Source organism: Carassius gibelio, chromosome B17 (genome assembly GCF_023724105.1).
Source record: "Carassius gibelio isolate Cgi1373 ecotype wild population from Czech Republic chromosome B17, carGib1.2-hapl.c, whole genome shotgun sequence".
NCBI lineage: Eukaryota > Metazoa > Chordata > Actinopteri > Cypriniformes > Cyprinidae > Carassius > Carassius gibelio.
This window is the reverse complement of record NC_068412.1, coordinates 4945198-4967800: the sequence shown is the minus strand read 5'-3', so window position 1 is coordinate 4967800 and position 22603 is coordinate 4945198. Positions and strand designations below refer to the sequence as shown.

The window sequence follows — 22603 nt, the reverse complement described above, 5'->3', positions numbered from 1 at the left end:
CATAATGCCACTATTTTTAGTTAATCTGCAGTATATATAAAACCAAACAGAAAGCAAAGTATATCTGATAGTTTGGTAAATGGCTTAAGTTTGGTCTGAGGGAAGAAGGCAAGGTAGGAGGAGTGATGTCAGGAGGAAACCCATGCGTAGCAAATGTCCACAATATAAAGGTGTGTGAGCATCGACTGGCCCCTGAACATCACAGAGATTACTCCATCATTACTGAAAGTATTGACTGACCTATATAACAAAGTATGCTTTCGTTTCTTCTTCCAATTGATCTAGCATGATCAGCCATCACACAGCCATTAGCCTGTCTCACGCTGCCTTCGCTACTCGCTCAGCACGTCCCAGGCACAAATACTCACAAATGCTCCACTGGCCACAAAGTGCTCAATGGGCATCGATTAAGAGGCGTCCACTAGCTTTCAAAATAAAGCCATTCTTTTGTGTGAGAGGCAAAAACAAATAACAAAACATAGGTGACAACAAGTCTTTTTGGTACATTTTTCATTGATATCTCGTCTATTCTCTTCAGGGAAGCAATTGGAATGTTTTCAAAACCGGCACATTCTCACTACTGAGACAGAACAACAACAAAAATTGTTGAAAATTCCCTATGAATCATGTTAACACTGGTCTCACATGTCAGAATCTCGTCTATTTGACCAATGTGCACAACAACAACAACTTACATTTGGAAACAGGAATGTGTGAATTGCATCTGTCACTGATCTGTGAGAAATCAGAAGTGTCATTCATCTTAAACAGATGATATCAGAAGACTAAACACATTATCAGACCCCAGTCACTTCGGTTCACAATCGCTTCACTTCGGAACATGGGCTGGAATATGTTTGCAGTTATTTATTAACAAGGTCACAATCAGGTATACTTAAGAAAAATAAGACTAACAGCAAAAAATCTAGCTTATATTGTTGTGTTACTTTTGACCCACCTGTGTGTTACTTTCGTCCAAACCGATGGGGTCGAAAGTAACAATGTTCAACTTATGTTCAAAGTGAAATTATACTGAAGTCTTTCTACATTTCTACAAAATACCACCTGGTATTGTTAGACTACACATATGAGTTACTGGCCACAGCAGAAATATATCTCTGTATACAACATTATCTTTTAAAATGAAGTTTTTCTGATTTTTCTCTCTTTCGCCACTGCTCTCCCCTAATGCTTGTGAGCTGTCCTCGTCTGGTATGCGACTTGTGTAAGACTTTTGTATGCTGACTTACTGAAGAATCTAGACACTGAATTGTCAGTTAGCTGTAAACTGTGCGGACTTCACCCCTCTCCTCACCAGTCAAAACCAGATGTAATGGCTCGAATTGAGAGGTGGATGTGCAATTCCTTCGGGTCCCCCAAATGACTTTGTTTTGTCCCATACCCTTTTCAACCTTGCTAGAATTAAGACACATCGTAGGTGCACACAAAGGCAAACATCTAGTTTCTCTTGTTTCTTTTGCTGTAACCTGTGTGCTTTCTCCCCTGCATGCTTCTTCTTTGTCATGTCTGCATTGTTTGCCTCACTTTTCCTTTCCTTGCTAAATGATTCTACACATCCACATATGTGAGACACCCTACAGCATCTCACTAATACTATTTGTGATCATTGCACCAATATCTGTGGGGGACATCTTCAATCAACCTATTTCTGATGACACACTCAAGACTCATTTGTGTTTATACATATTCAAACGTTTAACATGTTGCACCAAGTTTGACTTCCCTGACCCCCAATGGACATCACTTGTAAACGATTGAGACATGCAATGTGTACATTCTGAAAGCTATTATTTTATGCTTTAACTTTGGGCTTTAATAGTTCAATACAGTGAGGAGATCTGAATGTATTAAATATTACAATTTTCATTTTGCTAAATTGAAATGCCATTAGTATGTGCAAAGCCCTCATCTGATGGATGTGAGTATGATGGCCATTTGGCAAAACCTTAAAAACACAACCAGGATTTTTTATTTTATTTATTTTTTCCTATTCTGTGTTGTGAATTATCGTGCATAAAATAAAGCATGTGACTGAGACATGTGCAGAGGTTGAAAATGAAACCAAACAGATGGGTGCATGAATTACAGAGCAAACTGATTTCTGAAACATCTAGAAAAGAACTGAACAATAGATTGAAGGGAGGCAGAGCCAAAATGCTGCAAGAGATGGAGACAAAGCGAGACGGAAAGAGAGAAAGGGAAATAAAAGCCATGACGAGAAGGAAAGCAAAGCTAGGAAAGAGGGAGAGAGAACGGGGAAGCTGCAGGGTTAAATCGATAGCGTGTGGCGTACCAGGCCACGCTGCCATGGGCCGTGTTGTCAAGGTGACAGAGGAGCTCCAAGGTCTGCGGGTTGTTTGATGAATCATCGGGGGACTCGTGGCTGCCTGATTCCCATTCCGGGGGCATCCTCCACACCGCAGCACATGTGAGCCGTCGACTCTCAGACGCTGGTCGACAGGAAACACACACACACAATCTCACATGAGCATGCATGCACACAAAACAGCTTAAGATCACGGACACAGCCATTTCAGCTCATCTGCAATCTGGAGCACGACAAACAAAAGAAAACAAAAATGCTGATTCTTTAGAGATGCATATAGACATTATAACAGCATCAACCATATCAGTCTAATCACATCATTTGACAGTAAATGTATATGATGTGTATGTATTCATTGGGAATGTGTATGGTTTGTGTCTAATGCATCTGTGGATTGTTTTCCAGCAGCACATGCCACATGAGCAGTACAGGAGTGTGTATACTAGTATCAGTAGTGTATACTGCCTCTAGAGGCCAGATTACTCATAACGCTTTATTATTTCAAATACTCATCTTTAATGGAATTGGAATAGATGAATGAATGAATGAATGAATATCGTGTTGTTACAAACATGATATGTTTGTAATACCCTGTTCAGTACATTACAGATTTGTAAATAATGAAATTCAATACAATTCAAGTTTATTTGCATAAGCGCTTTTCACAACACAAATCGTTGTGAAAGAAGCTTTACAGAAAATTACGTTTCTACAAATATATTTAGTGGTGACTATGTCAGTTAATGTAAATATGAAAATGGCCAAAGGAAATCTGTAACATTTCTCAATAACGTTATTTTTTAATCATTACTTAATTAAATAAGTTAACATGAACTAACTAACAATAAAACTACCTCTAAAGAATTTTAGTTCAACGTTTACTAATAATTTATTATTATCCAAAGTTTTACGTGTTTACATTATTTAATGGAATTGAGCTGACACAAACCAACAATTAACAGTATTATTTTTATTAGCTAAATGGCATTGTCACTTAACGGCAATTAATGCATTAGCTAACGTTAATGTTGGACCTTATTGTACAGAGTTGAAGAAAAATCTCACTGCACATCTGAATGCAAAATGATTTCATTATGAGAAACTTTTACTCCACAACGTGTCTTAGTTTTGAAAAAACACACATATTTTGTTATTTAAAAATGAAGTAATGTTATATAAAGCATGCAGGCAGCAGTCTCTCTTTTGATGTGTGGGAGAATGAGAACGAGTGTTCGGTTCCTCCGGTGTAACGGCTGCTTTGGGAGAAGTTCAGAAACGCACATCAGCACTTTCTGCTTCAGCCAAAAAGTGTACAGCTAGTTATGGGATACAGATAAAACCTGCAGCCAATAATTACATATATACAACAATACATGGCTTGTGTTTTCTCTCAAGTATTTTAAAGCTTTTATCTCACATTGTAAAAAAATATTTACAAAAACTGCAAGTTTTGATTGCAAGAAATCCACTGTAAAAGTTTACATTCATTTCATTTAGTGATGCATACAGTATACCAAAATCACAGATAACCACCATGATAATACAGCTGGCACAACAGAGAGCCACATGGTAAAGCAGAGTTTATAGTCTGTCCATAAAACATTATACATATAGATGATGCAAAGAGTCACGAAACACTATCAGTTAAACACAAAACACAATCAGTTAAACACTTATGACACTAAAATAATGCAATGAACTAAATAACAGAAAAATATAACACAAAGCACTCTAATGTAGTCAAGTCAAGTCAAGTCTGCTTTATTGTCAATTCTTCCACATGTACAGTACATACATAAAGAGAATCAAAATTGCATTACTCTAAGACCCCCAGTGCATACAGATGACATTAACAGTAGAGCCTAAAAATCTAGATCAAATATAGAAAAGTTAAATAAAGCAGTGCAAGGCACATGGCAGATAGAGTGCAAATCAGTGAAGTGAGCAAACAGTGCAAAAAGAGCAGTTATTTTATTTAACTGACTGATGAGGTAGTGGAATAATGTCAGTTCCATGGTGAATGAGGTTGTGAGCAGACCAATGTTGCACAAAGTGACTGGTGCATGTCATCGTATATTAGTTGGGGGGGGGAGCACCTGAGGATGTGGGATCGGGGGGGGTTCATAGTTCAGTGGTGCCTGGGGCAGAAGAGGGACAGGGGGGCAAGTTCGGGAGCGAGTTCAGCTTCCTGACAGCCTGATGGATGAAGCTATCCTGGATTGGAGACTCCGCAGTCTCCTCCCTGATGGTAGCAGGCTGAAAAAGCTGTGTGATGGGTGAGTGGGATCACCTGTGATGCAGAGGGCTTTGCAAGTGAGACGGGTTCCATAAATGTGCTGGAGGGAGGGGAGAGAGACACCGATGATCTTCTAAGCTAGTCTCACTATGCGTTGCAGAGTCTTTCGGCAGGACACTTTTCAGGCGCCATACTGCACAGTGATGCAGCTCGTCAGGATGCTCTCGATGGTGCCTCTGTAGAAAGTGTACATGATGGGGGGCGGGGCTCTGGCTCTCCTCAGTTTGCGGAGGAAATAAAGATGCTGCTGGGATTTATTGACCAGTGCTGCTGTGTTTTCTGTCCAGGAGAGGTCCTCTGTGATGTGCACACCCAGGAACTTGGTGCTGCTCACTCTCTCCACAGTTAACCGTTGATGGTAAGAGGAATGTGCAGAGTGTGTGCTCTCCTGAAGTCAACAACAATCTCCTTCATCTTCTCCACGTTCAGAGAGAGATTGTTGTCACTGCACCATCCAGTCAGGTGGCTCACCTTGCTCCTGTAGTTTGTCTCATCTTTGTTGCTAATGAGACCCACCACAGTCATGTCATCTACAAACTTAAAAAAGAGGTTGGAGTTGTGCGATGGTGTGCAGTCATGGGTCAGCAGAGTGAAGAGGAGGGGGCTCAGCACACATCCTTGGGGGGTCCCAGTGTTCAGTCTGATGGTGCTGGATGTGTTGTTGCCGACCCGTACTGCCTGAGGTCTTCCAGTCAGAAAGTCAAACAGCCAGTTGCACAGCGAAGTGTTGAGCCCCAGCTGGACCAGTTTGTGAATGAGCTGTTGAGGGATGATTGAGTTGAATGCTGAACTTCAGTCTATGAACAGCATTCTGACGTATGAGTCTTTTTTCTCTATATGTATGAGTGCCGAGTGGACGGCAGTGGAGATGGCATCATCGGTTGACCGGTTGGACCAATATGCAAACTGGAAGGGGTCCGGGGGATGGGGGGCAGACTTGATGTGGTGCATGGCTAGCCGTTCAGAGCACTTCATGAGTTTGGGAGTCATTGAAGCAGGATGGAGATGGTTTCTTTGGAACTGGAATGATGGTGGTAGTTTTGAAACATGTGGGAACAACAGCCTGACTCAGTGAGATGTTGAAAATATCTGTGAAGACATCAGTGAGTCCTGCTGCACAGTCTCTCAGTACACTCCCAGGGATGTTCTCAGGACCCAGAGCTTTGCGTGCATTGATCCTGAAGGATCTCCTCACGCTGTCTGGGGTCAGGGTCATAACCTGGTCGCCGGGAGGAGGTGGAGTCTTCTGTGCAGTGGTGCTGTTTTGTTGCTCAAAGCGAGCGAAGAAGGTGTTCAGCTCATTTAACAGAGAGATGTTGTTGTCACAGGTCCCTGGTGGGGACTTATAGTCCGTAATGGTCTGTATCCCCTGCCACAGGTTCCTAGTGTCTCTGCTGTCGCTGAATTGATGGGCTATCCTCCTGGAGTACTGTCTCTTAGCCTCTCTGATGCCGTGGGACAGGTTGGCCCTGGCTGTTCTCAGGCCCACCTCATCTCCAGCTCTGAAGGCAGCGTACCGTGTCTTCAGGAGTCTGTAGACCTCCCCTGTCATCTATGGCTTCTGATTGGCCCGGACAGTGATGGTTTTTGTGACTGTTACATCATCAGTATACTTGTTGATGTAGGCAGTGGCAGTCCCTGAGTAGTCCTGGAGAATGCAGTTCTGCCGACATCGAGCATGATGCTTCAACCATCATGACGTACATGACATGTACATGACTGATAAAAAAAATATAAGAGATAAAACTATTCAAATAAAATATAATCATATGAGATGTATCGCGAGGGAAAGTCATTTTACTTGTTTTCGCTGTAATTTATAGTAATGTTTACTACCAAGAAATATAAAATTACATACAGTAACTCATTATAACCATTTACATTTTCTTTAATACATACACATGGTTTGGTAATTTACAGTTTTACTGTAGTACATTTACAGTATTTTACAGTACAAATTACAAATATTTTTTTGTAGTGCATCATTATAGTAAACGTTGAGCAAGATAAACAATGCAAATGGCCGCATCTGCTATCATTATATTTGCTGTGTAAAGGTACAGTAAGAGATTTCTAAGAAACAATGTTGATATTTTAATCACCAAATCACCTAAATAAACACGCCCCTACCCAAAAGGATCACACCTTTATTGAAGGGGTCCTATTATGCCCTTTGGTCTTTGAGGTGTACTAGAATAGGTTTTCGTCCTTGATTTATCATTATCTCCCACTTATTTTACATTATTGAATTATTAAATGTGCTCTGATTGGCCCAGTGTGTTGTGATCATAACCACAAGTTTCATCTGCTCAGCTGTAAATATTAACAAAGGTGCCGTTTTGGCCGATCCAGACCCTGAGAATGTTTGTGAACAAGAGGATCGTGCTGAACCTTTGCAAGCACAAATAAATGGTTTTTTTTTTAAACCGGGGTGGAATTTGTTTGTTGTAGTTATTGAAAAGTGTTTAGGTAGAGAAAGTCTATGTCCTTTTAAGGTGGACTTTGAGCTTTGTTAACTTGCAGATTTTTAAATCTCAAACAGCAACATTACACATGAACTAAAGTTAAAAAATAATAGGATTATTATTTAATCATGATAACCGGAATAAAGCAAGAGCTGGAATTCAAGCAATCATAATTCAGTGGGGCTTTGATTCATCTGAAGGCACCAGCTAATTACAGCCGTGCTGATATTCAGAGTAACAGCACAGTTACACATTTGATATTGCTTTTATACAACAGCTCATTTAGCATACAAATCAGTATACTGTAAATCTCCTCATACACAATGGTGGCCAAAATGATGAGAACACATTTTCAGCAGCCCAAAAATGGTTTCAAGTCAGTTATTTCTATAGTAGTGCTGTAGTGTGTCAGTAAGAAAATATCTGTTTGCATTTCCAAACATTCATTTTGTCATTAATTGTAAGAATCCAGTGAAATACTAGTGTTGTAATCACTTTGGCCACCACTGTAGATCTCAGATTGATTATGTATCATTGACTAAGCTATGAGTTGGAAGGTTTCATACTGCAGTTCTTTTCTGTTGCTGAAGCCGTTGAAAGGCTGTGGCAGTGTAGTAGTGGAGCTGAAGCGTACAGCCGTGTCAGAATAAGAGCTTTTCTCAGATCAGATGGTCGAGTGCGGGTGATGATGGAGCAGACTCAGTGCCGCCCAGCTTCTCCATTAGCTTGAATGTCACGGTAATTACATTCCTCTTTTGAACTCCACCATGACATCTTGCACATTGGCCTCATCATAATGAAGATGGAAGGAGAAATTAATAAAAAAAAGGAAATAAATGTTTCCCACTATGTGAACTGTCAGTTAACAGCCACAGGCGTTGGTCTTATAAACATGGGATTTAATTAAAATTTCCACTTTCAATTGCTTCTTCATGTTTGTGTACATTTTTTAATTGCCTCGAGGCGAGTGCAAGAATGTGTCATATATTGCTTTAACAGTCTGTGTGACTTGACTGTGCCAGTGCACTCACAGCACATAGAACCACATACTAAAAAGTAGAAAGTCTTTTTTGAAGTTTCACTCATGAGGTTAGAAGTAATCTGAATGGAAGTACAAAACCTTACTAGTGGAAGACAGCAGATGACTCATACGATTTAATAAGCATTATGCACACAGCTTTATGAGAAATTGACTACTTTAAGACTACGATTTTGTTACAAACCCTACCTACACATTATGATGCTCAGAATACAAACGCTGTTCTAAACAGCAAAAGGCAAAATTATTACACTAAAACTACTATTAAAACTACTACCTAGTTGCTTATTAGCATACATATTTCTGGCATAATGGCTGATTATTATTACTCATAAAATGATTTTTTTTAAAAAACAAATAAATAAATGTTTTAATATGTTATAGGCTAGGCTAAACTGCCTGTCACTATCATCAGCTGGAGTGCCCATAAACTCCTATAGAGGGTGCTCCACTCAGGACTCCGGCATTTTGTATATCCATTTCCAACTCCATTCCCCAGAATCATATGCTAATCACCACCAGGTATTCCCCATTACCACTCCCCTATATAAACTGTGTCTGGACTCAATTAAGTGTGAAGTCTTGTTCTAGCTTTGTCTGTCAATTACGAGCATTTCTCCTTGTGTTTGTTCCTCCCGTGTCTGACTTTGGATTGTTTATACCGATTTTAATTCTCTGCTGCCTGCCCCGACCTCTGCTTGTTACTGTTGCTGATTCTGGATATCCCTGACATACCTGACACTGTTTTCTCTGATCATTGCCTGTTTGACCATTCTCTTTATTAAACCACTGCATATGGATCCGAACCTCTCTGAGTCCATGTTACACTCCCTTTAATTATACATATAAATCATGAGAAAATATAGTTATTTTATTTATAATTTTCTTCAATAACCATGTCCCTGAAGTCATTTTCCACCCAATAACTTTTTTTGTTTTGTTTTTTACATTTTATCCTGCTTGTCCCACCCTTAAAGTTCCACCCTGTTAGGCTATATTATGGAGAATGTTTGTCCTATCAAAAAATGTAAAAATAAATCTGACATAGTTATAAAAGTTCTGTTAATCTGTAGATGGTTAGCTAGCTAAATGTTGATCACTCAGTGATCTATGCTTAACTAAGCTCAAAATTTTCCACCCTGTTAGGTGGAAATTCTAATATAATAAATAGTATTTAGTGTATATAGAATATATTTATATATATATATATATATATATATATATATATATATATATATATATATATATATATATATATATATATATATATATATATATAGTCATCTATACAGATAATTATTTTGCCACCATGATTGATTGTGATAAGGAACCACACAGCTATGTTTTGTGTCCCTCCTGGATTATTATTTATTTATTTATTTATTTATTTATTTATTTATTTATTTATTTATTTATTTATTTTATTGTTTTGAAATAATATTATATAGCAGCAGTTCCACACATTATAGATGGGAAACCATGCAGGACAATGACGAAAAGCATGTCCACCGTTAGAACCTGTTAACACTGGTGTTCCACCCTGTTATGCTCCTTTCCACCCTGTTAGACAAAACAGTCCCTAACAGGGTGGAATATTTTCAATATTTTTTTGAGACCCCGAGCTTGACCAACATCCATTCCTAAAAAATAAAAAATAAAAATAAAAATCATGTAACTTTTTTTCCAACACTTATGAAGCCAAAATGTTACCCCATACCAGGAATGACCCGAACAGAACAAATTAGCATGAGATTGCAAACCTTACTAAATCACTTTGTATGATTCATTTAAATATTCTCGTCTCTTAAATGTTGCAACTGAAAGTGAAACTCCTGCAAAAATGCACAAGCAATGAGATCTGCCCCAAAAATAACCCTATCCACACCTTCGGTCAATCCTTCTCATTTAGTAAATCCTGCCAGTAGTTTTTCATCAGTACTGAGAGGAAGAGAAAGAGAGACTCACTCTTGCTGTAGCAGGTGGTCAGCACTGATTTGTCTGCAGGACTGCCGTTGATGTGCCAGATCTCACCAGCGTCATGCAGGAGAACGCTCTTATTAATCATATTATTCTCATCATCAAAGTCAATGATGTGAATCTGCAGAAGAGAAAAAGCAGAGCATCCTGATGGCAGTTCAAAGAGCTGGGACTACACTCGCAGATATTTACTTCAATATGGCAGTAAATGAAATCTCAAATGCTTTTTAACTTCACACACTCCTGACACTCATTTCCCAGCTTTTATTTCAACTTTGAAGCGACTGCATCTTTTGAACTAATGTTAGATGCTTAAAAGTTATATGCAAAGCCTGGCACATTTGAAGAGGCAGTAGAAAGTTATTATTTTACTGAGGGGCTTCATGCACACTGTGGGTAATATTCTACTGTAAGTGTTGTCATTATGTGAATAAAGGAGTTGTTGTGTGCTCTTCACAAAATCCTATTCTATCCCTAAAAACATCTAAACAGCATTAAAACAACAACAATCAATTTACTTTGAGAAGGAAAATTGAAATATATATGGTCTTTTAATCTTGATAGAACAATACACTCCAAGCAAAAAGCATTGCTTTTTAGGAGTTTATTTCATTGCATTTTACCTATTTGCATCTGTAAATTTAAATTACAACACATATCTCTAAAGGCTTTCTCACAATGAGACAGACATCTCGCATACACTAAGCTTAGCAGTTTTATACTGTATATATATATATATATATATATAGAGAGAGAGAGAGAGAGAGAGAGAGAGAGAGAGAAAGAGAGTGAGTGTCACGTTCAGTGTTATGGAAAACACAGAGAGGGAACCAATTGCAGGTAAGTCGTTTATTAAGGGATAATCCAAAGGGGTAAACAGTCCAGGCAGGGTCAAAACCAGAAGATCCAAAACAGAACATAAACAAGACACGAACACAAGGCAAGGCAAGAATGACGGACAAGAAAACTTACACATTAAACAAGGACTCCATGACACAGACTGAGACAAACCGGGTATAAATACACAGAAGGATGATGAGGGAAGTGGAGACAGGCGGGGAACAATCAATTAACAAAAACAAGGAGGAAGGTGACCAAATAAGGGAAAGTGAGACCTCTAGTGGACACCCAGGGATACACAGACCAGACACTGTGACATTACCCCCCCCCCCCCCCTCTAAGGAGCAGCTTCCAGATGCTCCACAGACACAAAAAACAAACCAAAAAGACCAGGACAGCGGCGGACAGGTGGAGGCTCAGGGGGAGGGACGGAGGGCCGGAAAGGAAAACTTGGGGAACAGATATCAGAAGTGTAAACACAAAACAGGGAGACCAGGAGGGAGGAGGAACGGAGGAGGTTCAGGGGGAGGGATGGAGGGCCAGACTAACTGAGGGGAACAGACAGAAACATAACAGAAACCAAAACACCAAATAGAAGTCCATGAAGGGCATGTTGAGGCACCCACCAGGGCGGAGCAGAGGACCACCACAGCCATGTGGTCAGGGTGGAAGCCCCCCAGGATGGAGCAGAAGACCCCCACAGCCATGTGGTCAAAGCCAGAGCCCTCCAGGGCGGAGCGGAAGACCACCACAACTGTGTGGTCAGGGCGGAAGCCCCCCAGGGCGGAGCAGAGGACCACCACGTTCTCGTGGTCACCGCCCGAGATGCCCAGGGCAGAGCGGATGACCACCACGTCCTCGTGGTCGCCGCCCGATTCCCCCAGGGCGGAGCGGATGACCACCACGTGACTTGGCTCTGGAGGGTCATCGGTGACTGGCCCTGGCTCTGGAGGGTCCACAAACACTGGACTCGACTCCGGAGGGTCCACTGACACATGACTCGACTCCAGAGAGTCCACCATAACCTGACTCGAGGTTATGGCGACCATCTTGTGCTGTGGCGCTGGGCTGGCGGCCATCTTGTGCTGTGGCTCTAAGCTGGCGGCCATATTGTGTTGTGGCTCTGGGCTGGCGGCCATCTTGTGCTGTGGCGCTGGGCTTATAACCACCCTGCAGGAAGAGATAGGAGTGGCTGGGGCATCCCACCGACACCGATGCTGCAGGTAGCGCACAAATTCCCAGAATTCCAGTGTCTCTAACTGTGCCATCTCCTCCAGAGACACTGGATCATCCAGACCGCCATTAAAATTATCTTTAAGGGCCGTATCGTTGTAGCCCATGCACTCTGCCAGGGACCAGAACACCTGAGCCATGGGCACCCACTTCATTGCCCTCTTGGCGGAGGGCGGTTAACCTCAAATACTTGGCTCGCCTCTCCGCCATCTTGGCTGGGGAACGGAAAAACGACATACCGCTGGTTCTTACGGTGACGGAGTCCTTCTGTCACGTTCGGTGTTATGGAAAACACAGAGAGGGAACCAATTGCAGGTAAGTCGTTTATTAAGGGATAATCCAAAGGGGTAAACAGTCCAGGCAGGGTCAAAACCAGAAGATCCAAAACAGAACATAAACAAGACACGAACACAAGGCAAGGCAAGAATGACGGACAAGAAAACTTACGCATTAAAGAAGGACTCCGTGACACAGACTGAGACAAACCGGGTATAAATACACAGAAGGATGATGAGGGAAGTAGAGACAGACGGGGAACAATCAATTAACAAAAACAAGGAGGAAGGTGACCAAATAAGGGAAAGTGAGACCTCTAGTGGACACCCAGGGATACACAGACCAGACACTGTGACAGAGAGAGAGAGAGAGAGAGAGAGGGAGAGAGACAGATAGATTATTTTCCTGATTTATATGACTTTATATTTATTTTAAAAAATATAATTTTTCTGTCTGATTTATGGAGTGACTGAAAGAAAAAATCTGTGAAAATGTTGAACTCTGTCAACAAAATTAAATGATCATTAGAAACTGGCTTCATCCAATGTTAAGATTTCTGCTTGAATGAATGCAGATTAGTGTATATTTAATTAGATAAGGTCTCGTTTGCATGTTTAGTTGTAACATTTCAGAAAGCGTAACACAAAAGCAGATCAATTGTGTTAATATACTGTGGTTAATCAGTTGGGAAGGTACGGTAAGATCTATAGTATATCTATCGTTTATTATATACTGAAGAGTCTAGGATTGCATCATCATGTGATGGGTATTGAAGAGAGAGGACTCAAATGCAAGGGCAAAATGACAGTCTTTAATTAAACAAAGGAAAGCCACAGGAAAATCCAACTAAGGAGTACAAAAGATGAGAACCAAGGAAGACCCGAAGGCTGGGTTTAAATAACACAGGAAACCTCTGTGGCTGGAACGACCAGAAGGCTGGCGAGGTGGAGGCTTGACCGGGCTCAGGGGAGAACCGGGGATCGGAGCTCGCAGAGCGGGGCGGTCGCGGCGTAGAACAGCAGGTAAGGTTCTGTGGGGTGCAATGGGTGAGCACAGAGATGTACAGGTAATGATAGCAGAAAACTAACTTCACCCCGACTAGACAGGACAGGACAGGACAAGACCAATTGCTAACGTAGATGCCAAAGGCAACGGCTTCATTCGGAAGTAACAATCTGACAAAGAGACACGGGAACGAGAGGGTAGAAGTAGCCCAAATAACGAGGCAGGATGAGAACCAGGTGGAGGGGAAATTATCTTAATGAGAAGTGAAGACAGCTGTGACACAGAAGCGAAGAGCGAGGGAGACAGGAGGGGATAAACCAGCAGGGGGAGACAGAGAGAGAAAAAGAGAGAGAATGACAAGATGGTCATGACAAGACCATGACAGTACCCTCTCCTCAAAGAGCGCCTCCCGGCGCTCCAGCGGGGAAATGCTGGCGAGACCGGAGGAAATCATCAATGAGCGAGGGGTCCAGGATATCCTTAGGGGAGACCCAACTCCTCTCCTCAGGACCATACCCCTCCCAATCGACTAAATATTGGTGTCCACGACCCCGACGCCGCTTATCTATGATCCTGCGGACGGTGTAGACCAGGGAGTCTTCGATACGAACGGCAGAGAAGGATGTGGGAGGGGGGGAGCGAGGGGCCGGTTTAATGCAGGAGACGTGAAACACCGGGTGAACACGACGAAGATTCAGCGGCAACCGGAGTTTGACGGCGACAGGGTTAACGATCTTGATAATGCGGAACGGCCCGATGAAGCGGGGGGCCAGTTTACGGGAGTCAGACTGGAGGGGTAAATTAGATGTAGAAAGCCAAACCTTCTGACCCGCGACATAGCGAGGACTCTTGACACGCGATCTATTAGCAGCCACGCACATGCGCCTCTTAGAACGACATAGAGCAGATCTCACCCTCTTCCAGGTTCGCTTACAGCGACTGATAAAGGTCTGAACGGACGGGCAGTGAGAATCGGTCTCTTGGGATGAAAATAAGGGCGGTTGATAGCCGAGGCAACACTGAAAGGGAGAGATACCAGAGGCCGAGGAAGGGATGGAATTATGAGCATACTCAGCCCAGGAAAGCTGTTCGGCCCAAGACGAGGGATTGCGAAAGGCTAGACTGCGGAGCATGCGGGCAACAATCTGATTGGCTCGCTCGGCCTGGCCATTAGTCTGTGGGTGAAAACCCGAGGAAAGGCTAGCAGTGGCACCTATGAGACGGCAAAATTCTTTCCAGAACTGCGAGGCGAATTGCGGACCCCTATCGGATATGACGTCGGTGGGCAACCCGTGATACTTAAACACATTATCAATCATAATCTGGGCCGTTTCCTTAGCAGAGGGCAGTTTGGTAAGAGGAATGAAGTGCGCCGATTTTGAGAAGCGGTCGACTACCGTCAGGATGACAGTCTTATCGACTGAGGGCGGAAGACCGGTGATAAAGTCGAGAGCTATATGGGACCACGGGCGAGAGGGAACAGGTAGCGGTCGGAGGAGACCAGCAGGCGGAGAGTTGCCCGCTTTGGTCTGGGCACAAACAGAGCAGGCAGCGATAAAACGGCGCGCATCACGTTCTAAAGAGGGCCACCAGAAACGCTGGCGGATAAATGCGATAGTACCTCGAGCACCGGGATGAACCGCTAGTTTAGAGGAATGGGCCCATTGAAGAACTGCTAATCGTGTGGGAACTGGGACAAAGGGGCTGCCCCTAGGGCAGTTACGGGGAGTAGCGACGTGACAGAGAGCGCGCTTAACCTGTCTCTCGATCCCCCAGATCGTAGCCCCCACCACCCGACCGGGAGGAATAATCTCCTCTCGGGGGGTGCGGCCGATCGAGGGATCGAAAAGTCGAGACAACGCGTCTGGTTTACCGTTCTTAGAGCCCGGACGGTATGAAATGACAAAATCAAAACGCGTAAAGAAAAGGGCCCAACGAGCTTGACGCGAGTTCAATCTCTTGGCGGAGCGAATGTATTCTAAATTGCGATGATCCGTCAAAACAATAAAAGGAACAGAGGAACCCTCTAACCACTGCCGCCACTCACCCAATGCCAGGCGGATGGCGAGGAGCTCACGATTCCCGACATCATAATTACGTTCAGCGGGGGAGAGGCGGTGGGAGAAGTACGCGCAAGGGTGTATCTTATTATCCGACGCTGACCGCTGGGAAAGAACGGCTCCCACCCCTACCTCGGATGCGTCGACCTCAACGATAAACTGTCTTGAGCTATCTGGAGTGCGGAGGATGGGTGCGGACGTAAAAAGGGTCTTAAGCCGGTCAAACGTTTCCTGCGCAGAACCGGACCAACCGAAACGAGATTTAACCGAAGTGAGGGCGGTGAGTGGCGCGGCCACCTGACTGAAGTTGCGTATAAAGCGGCGATAAAAATTAGCAAAACCGAGAAAGCGCTGTAGCGAGACACGAGAATCAGGGACGGGCCAATCGAGCACGGCCTGGACCTTGGTAGGGTCCATACTGATCCCCTCTGCTGAGATAACGGAGCCTAAAAACGTTATAGACGAAGCATGAAAGGAGCACTTCTCGGCCTTAACAAAGAGTCGATTCTCAAGCAAACGTTGGAGAACGCGGCGAACGTGCTGCACGTGAATCTGGAGAGAGGGCGAAAAAATCAAAATGTCATCGAGATAGACGAAAACGAATAAATTGAGCATATCCCGAAGGACGTCATTGATCAGAGCTTGAAAGACAGCGGGGGCGTTAACCAATCCAAAGGGAAGGACCCTATACTCGATGTGGCCGAGGGGCGTGTTAAAGGCGGTCTTCCACTCGTCCCCCTCCCGAATGCGTACGAGATGGTAAGCGTTACGTAGGTCGAGCTTGGTAAAGACTTTTGCCCCCTGCAGGATATCAAAGGCTGAGGACATCAGTGGCAGGGGGTAACGATTCTTAACAGTGATGTCGTTCAGCCCCCGATAATCTATGCATGAGCGTAAAGAGCCGTCTTTCTTTTTAACAAAAAAGAATCCGGCGCCGGCAGGCGACGAGGACGGAACGATTGTGCCGGCGCTGAGAGACTCAGATAAATAATTTTCTAAAGCCTCCCATTCGGGAGCAGAAAGAGAATAGAGCCTACCCCGAGTGGGCGTGGTCCCTGGGCGGAGATCAATAGCGCAGTCATACGGACGGTGGGGCGGAAGAGACATGGCTCGAGAACGGCTGAAAACCCCTCGCAAATCGTGATACTCCTCCGGTACCCCAGTCAGATCTCCCGTCTCCTCCTGCAACACAGAAACAGAAGACACGGGGGGAACAGCCGAGGCTAAACACTTAACATGACACGACAACTTCCAAGACAAAACAGACCCCTTAGCCCAGTCAATGTGTGGATTGTGAAGTTCTAACCAAGGGTGCCCCAGTACTAAAGGAGTAAAAGGAGACTGAAAAATAAAAAAGGAAACTGTCTCTTTATGGTTGCCAGAAACGGTTAGAGTTAATGGGATAGTCTGTTTCTGTACCCTAGGTAGGGCGCTGCCATCAAGGGCAAATAAAGGGGTGGAGTCTCTTAGCGGTGTGAGCGGAATACCTTGTTGGAGCGCCCACTTCTCATCCACAAAGTTTCCCTCGGCCCCAGAGTCGATCAAGACCGCACAGGAGGCTGACGACCCCGCCCACTGGAGATGCGCTGGAAGTGTCGTGCAGGAAGTGGAAGGGATGGTCTTAGTGGTAGCGCTCGCCAGTAACCTTCCTCCTACTGGCGAGCGTTGGCTTTTACAGGACACGAAAACACAAAGTGAGAGGCACTAGCACAGTACATGCAGAGGCGGTTAGAGATCATCCTCTGACGCTCCTTAGGTGAAATACGCAGGCCACCCAGCTGCATGGGTTCCGGTTCTGAGTGGGAGGGGTTGACTCGGGGCGGCGAGAAGAGACTCTCCTCTAGGCGATGAGCACGACGGCGCTGGTCAAACCGTCTCTCCACCCGGATGGCCAGGTCGATAAGGTCGTTGAGCCGGGCGGGGATCTCACGGACGAGGACCTCGTCCCGCACCTCTGGAGACAAGCCCTCCAGGAAGCGAGCAGTCAGAGCGGGTTGGTTCCACCCACAGGTGGTAGCGAGGGTCCGGAACTCAACGGAGAAATCCGGCACGGATCGTCTTCCCTGCCGGAGTGTGGAAAGCCGACGGGAAGCCTCCTCTCCGTAGGCGGAGCGGTCGAAGACCCGGATCATCTCCTCCTTGAAGCGTTCAAAGCTTGAGATGCACTCTGCCTCAGTCTCCCAGTTGGCCGTTCCCCATTCGTGAGCCCGCCCGTGGAGGAGTGAAAGAACGAAAGCCACCTTGGCCCTCTCCTTAGCATATGTGACGGGCTGGAGCGAGAAAACCACCTCGCACTGGGTAAGGAAAGCGCGGCACTGGGTTGGCTCACCCGAATAGGCCGGAGGATTGTTTATCCGAGGCTCCGTCAGACCAGGAGGACAATAAGAGGCGGAAGGCTGGAGACGGAGGTTGTGGACCTGGCTGGACAGCTCGGACATCTGGGCGGCCAAAGAACCGACGGCGTGTCGGGTAGCGGAGATGTCCTCCTCATGCTTCCCGAGGAGGACGCCCTGGTGCTCAACGGCGGTCTGGAACGGGCTGCCACTCGCTGAGTCCATCATTTGGTCAGATTGTTCTGTGATGGGTATTGAAGAGAGAGGACTCAAATGTGAGGGCAAAATGACAGTCTTTAATTAAACAAAGGAAAGCCACAGGAAAATCCAACTAAGGAGTACAAAAGATGAGAACCAAGGAAGACCCGAAGGCTGGGTTTAAATAACACAGGAAACCTCTGTGGCTGGAACGACCAGAAGGCTGGCGAGGTGGAGGCTTGACCGGGCTCAGGGGAGAACCGGGGATCGGAGCTCGCAGAGCGGGGCGGTCGCGGCGTAGAACAGCAGGTAAGGTTCTGTGGGGTGCAATGGGTGAGCACAGAGATGTACAGGTAATGATAGCAGAAAACTAACTTCACCCCGACTAGACAGGACAGGACAGGACAAGACCAATTGCTAACGTAGACGCCAAAGGCAACGGCTTCATTCGGAAGTAACAATCTGACAAAGAGACATGGGAACGAGAGGGTAGAAGTAGCCCAAATAACGAGGCAGGATGAGAACCAGGTGGAGGGGAAATTATCTTAATGAGAAGTGAAGACAGCTGTGACACAGAAGCGAAGAGCGAGGGAGACAGGAGGGGATAAACCAGCAGGGGGAGACAGAGAGAGAAAAAGAGAGAGAAAGAGACAGGATCATGACAAGTCCATGACACATCATTGCGGCGATTAATATGTTTCTAGCATGTTGTATGTTTTGCAACAGTTAATTTAACCCTAGCTGATGCAGTGTGTTGCATTTCATTTTTTCATTAGACAACCAATGATTTCTGAGTGAAAAATAATGTTTTATAAAAAAAAAAAAGAGATTTCTTGAGCCTTTGTTTACTTCTGCCTGTGGTTTTTTTGTAGTTTTTAGTATTTTGCGCTGTGCATAACAAACGCCCCTTAGCTGTTATAAATTCACTGTAAACCACAGCTTCATATGGGGTTTATATCTTTATTACCCCCCCCCCCCCCCAGTGTTGTTATAACATTGTTATACTGCATGTGGGTTTTTGCTTTTGCTGTGTATGCTCTGACATGGGTCAGTAAACTGGTAGAAATTAAATAGCAGTGGTTTAAGTATCATTCTCCAGATCATGATTTTAGCAAATTAATGTCATATTAATTAGCTGTTTGCAAAACTATAGCCCAAAAGGCATCAGTCTTGCTGGTCACCTGTGTAGATGTATGACATGTGAGAGAGAGTAAGTGCGCACACACACACACACACACACACACACACACACGAGAACATCTTTGTCTCTGTAGAGCTGGAGAGGAAGCCATTTACCTTGAGTTGGACTGCACTGAAGGAGAATTATTAGGCAACGTTATAACTTTATGGAGGAGAGCAATACAAATAAATTGCGATGGCTGGACAGGATAATTGGAGGCATTGGAAGGTTCTGTAACTAGTGCTGGGCTTGAAGAGACTTGTTCGTGATTCATCAGCCTCTACCGAAGCTGAGTGAATTATCTCATGAGCCTCTTCTCTTGCCGTAGTGGTCATGTGAAGGAGCGGTCAGGGGCTCAGGTTCAGACGCGTGCAGACCTGCTGCAGGGAAGGTTTATGAAGCACAAGTGTTTTTACACACTGCAAAAATGCCCTTACTATGCTAGATATTGTAACCGAATATGCCTAAAATAAAAAAATCTAAACTTCTTGGAAGCTGCCAAGTGAGAAAATGATCATACAGTTGTGCTCATTAGTTTAAATACCCCTTATGAAATATGGAAAATAATTTTTATTCTGTGGAAGGAAATATTTTAAAGAATGAAAGGAAGTGGGGTCTAATGTTGCTCTGCACACTGAACTCATCCAAACATCTTCTTTACGTCTTTGCACAGATGAAAGTCAAACGGGTTTGGATTTATAATTATATGACAGACTAAATGATTATTATGTGTTTGTTTATTTGTCAGAAAGTAAAAATGAAAATACACTGTAAAAAAATCAAAAGTTGAGAAAAGTTAAAAGTTTAAGGCAAACAGCTTCAGGACATTTTTGAGTTTATCGACCTCTTGTATTCAGTTTCTACAGAAAAAGTTGACGAAAAAAACAATAATAATAATAAACCTAAAAAACTTGTTTCCTTAAACTTTTAAGTTTTCTCAAGGAGAGTGATGAGGTGCTGCTCCAGATGACCTGGCCTCCACAGTCACCGGACCTGAACCCAATCCAGATGGTTTAGGGGTGAGCTGGACCGCAGACAGAAGGCAAAAGGGCCAACAAGTGCTAAGCATCTCTCGGGGAACTCCTTCAAGACTGTTGAAGACCATTTCAGGTGACTACCTCTTGAAGCTCATCAAGAGAATGCCAAGAGTGTGCAAAGCAGTAATCAAAACAAAAGGTGGCTACTTTGAAGAACCTACAATATGACATATTTTCAGTTGTTTCACACTTTTTTGTTATGTATATAATTCCACATGTGTTAATTCATAGTTTTGATGCCTTCAGTGTGAATCTCCAATTTTCATAGTCATGAAAAAAAAAAGAAACACTTTGAATAAGAAGGTGTGTCCAAACCTTTGGTCTGTACTGTATATATATATATATATAAGTTATTATTAATTAATATTATTAATCTTATTAAATTTGTAACTGTATTAATCTATGATTTTATATTCCTGTTTATTTATTATTGTATTATTATGATATATAATTTTATCATTTACTATTGATCTTAATTATATTTTATTATATTTAGGTTAGACATCCTTAATATTCTACAAGTTAAGATGAGCACAAAGAAAGTCAAAAAGCCTTATTCCAATGGGAGGAGTGTTTAGGAAACCTGTTTGAAAACAGTGATTTGTAGTGATCACAACCAATGCCTTTTTTAAAACATATATGAGTTTTTCAGCTACTAAATCAAAGTCTGATATAAACTGGCTAATGTAACAAAGCAACAAGTGATAAACACTTTCTTTTACATGCAAGGTCTGTGATTTGCTTTTAACCCACTATGACAAATAAGGCAATTTAATTGTTTTGTTGTGTTGTATTTCTGAGGCGTTTCCTCAAGTAGCCGTAAAACTCTGGTAACACTTTACAATAGGTTTCTATATGTTAGGCCTAACATCCGTTGATGGTGAACTAACAACAAACATTTCAAGTTGTATCAACCAACATTAGTTAGTGTCAAGCACATGCATTCAGAAACCTGTTAGAAAGAGTACTGCAAATACATACAATAACATTATTATAGCAAATATGAGGACTGTAGAGAAATCCCCTGCATTCATCCACTCACCTGGTTATCAAATCTGAGTGACTGTGTGCCCACTAGAAACCTGATGGCATCTGTCTCAGCTGTCTGAGCTGTCAGAGCACACGTCTGAAACACACGGAGAGAACCACAGCCCATGCATTAATGATACACAGCCAAAAGACAACACGTATATGACACCAGATGCCTGCAAGCTGCTACTTACATTGCATTTGTAGGTATTGCAAGGTGGGCTCATTAGGATGTTTTCTGCCCTAATGGTAGTTCACACAAACATGCTGACTAAGTAAGCAGCTTAAGTTGTATACATGTTTGCTATGTAGGAAGCACTTGATATCTGAAACTGCTGTTTATAGACATCTCCATAGATGCCCAAAAGCACTGTCTAGATAAACTGATCATTTAAATGACCTGAAATGACATCTGAACCAAGCTCAGAGTCACTAGACACAGATAAAAATACAGAAATACTGTTTGATCCTGTCTTACTTTAGGATCAGTGAGGTGCAATTATTATTTTTCATTTTTTGTATTTTCCCTTTTTATTTTCAATTTAGTTAAGGTTTTATTAGCTTTTTTTATGTCTATATTAATTTTCAAGTTTAGCTTTAGTTACTTTAGTACACTAAGATAAACTAAATGGTAATGAGGTGAAATAAAAGCTAAAATATAAAAAGATGCAGTCCCACACACGATCCATTCTAAATATAGAAGTTTATTAAGAAATGTATGTGATTAACAACTTATGCCTGATGAAGGTCAGTGGACTGAAACATTGCTTTTGTTAATAAACTTCAATATTTAGCAAGAATTGACAGTGTACGGGATTGCATCTTTTTTTTAATTTTTTTTTTTTTATATTTTGGAATTGACAGTTTTGTTGGACCCTTTTCCTAAGCACCTATCAGTTTATTTTTTTGTATTATTATTATAATTATTTTTTTTAAGGTGTGCTGAGTTTGTGTTGAGTAAAATAAAAGCCAAAAAGCATAGTCAAAATAACATAAGCACAAAAATGTAGCAAAACCATGTGATACATCCATATAATTTTATTATTATTATATATTTTTAGTAAATATTCATATTTTACATTTCCTTTATATAGGCTATATATATATATATATATATATATATATATATATATATATACATATAGAGAGAGAGAGAGAGAGAGAATTTATTTTATTATTTTTTGCATTTTATTTTTGCCATGAGAAGTTTGCCATCCATAGTTGCTACATTGAAGTGCTATGGTAATACCATCTGATTCTATGCATACACTGTGACAGATGTTTGAAA

At 42.8% G+C, this 22603-nt stretch overlaps 1 protein-coding gene across 1 annotated transcript in view; it reads right to left on the bottom strand.

Moving 5' to 3' along the window:
* The window catches only part of eipr1 (EARP complex and GARP complex interacting protein 1), a 44736-nt gene extending 23294 nt beyond the window's left edge, over positions 1 to 21442 (bottom strand). The window contains 3 exon segments of the mRNA XM_052580072.1: positions 2315 to 2471; positions 10113 to 10245; positions 21329 to 21442. Coding sequence (XP_052436032.1) covers positions 2315 to 2471; positions 10113 to 10245; positions 21329 to 21442 — 404 coding nt within the window.
* Positions 21443 to 22603: the final 1161 nt, after the last annotated feature.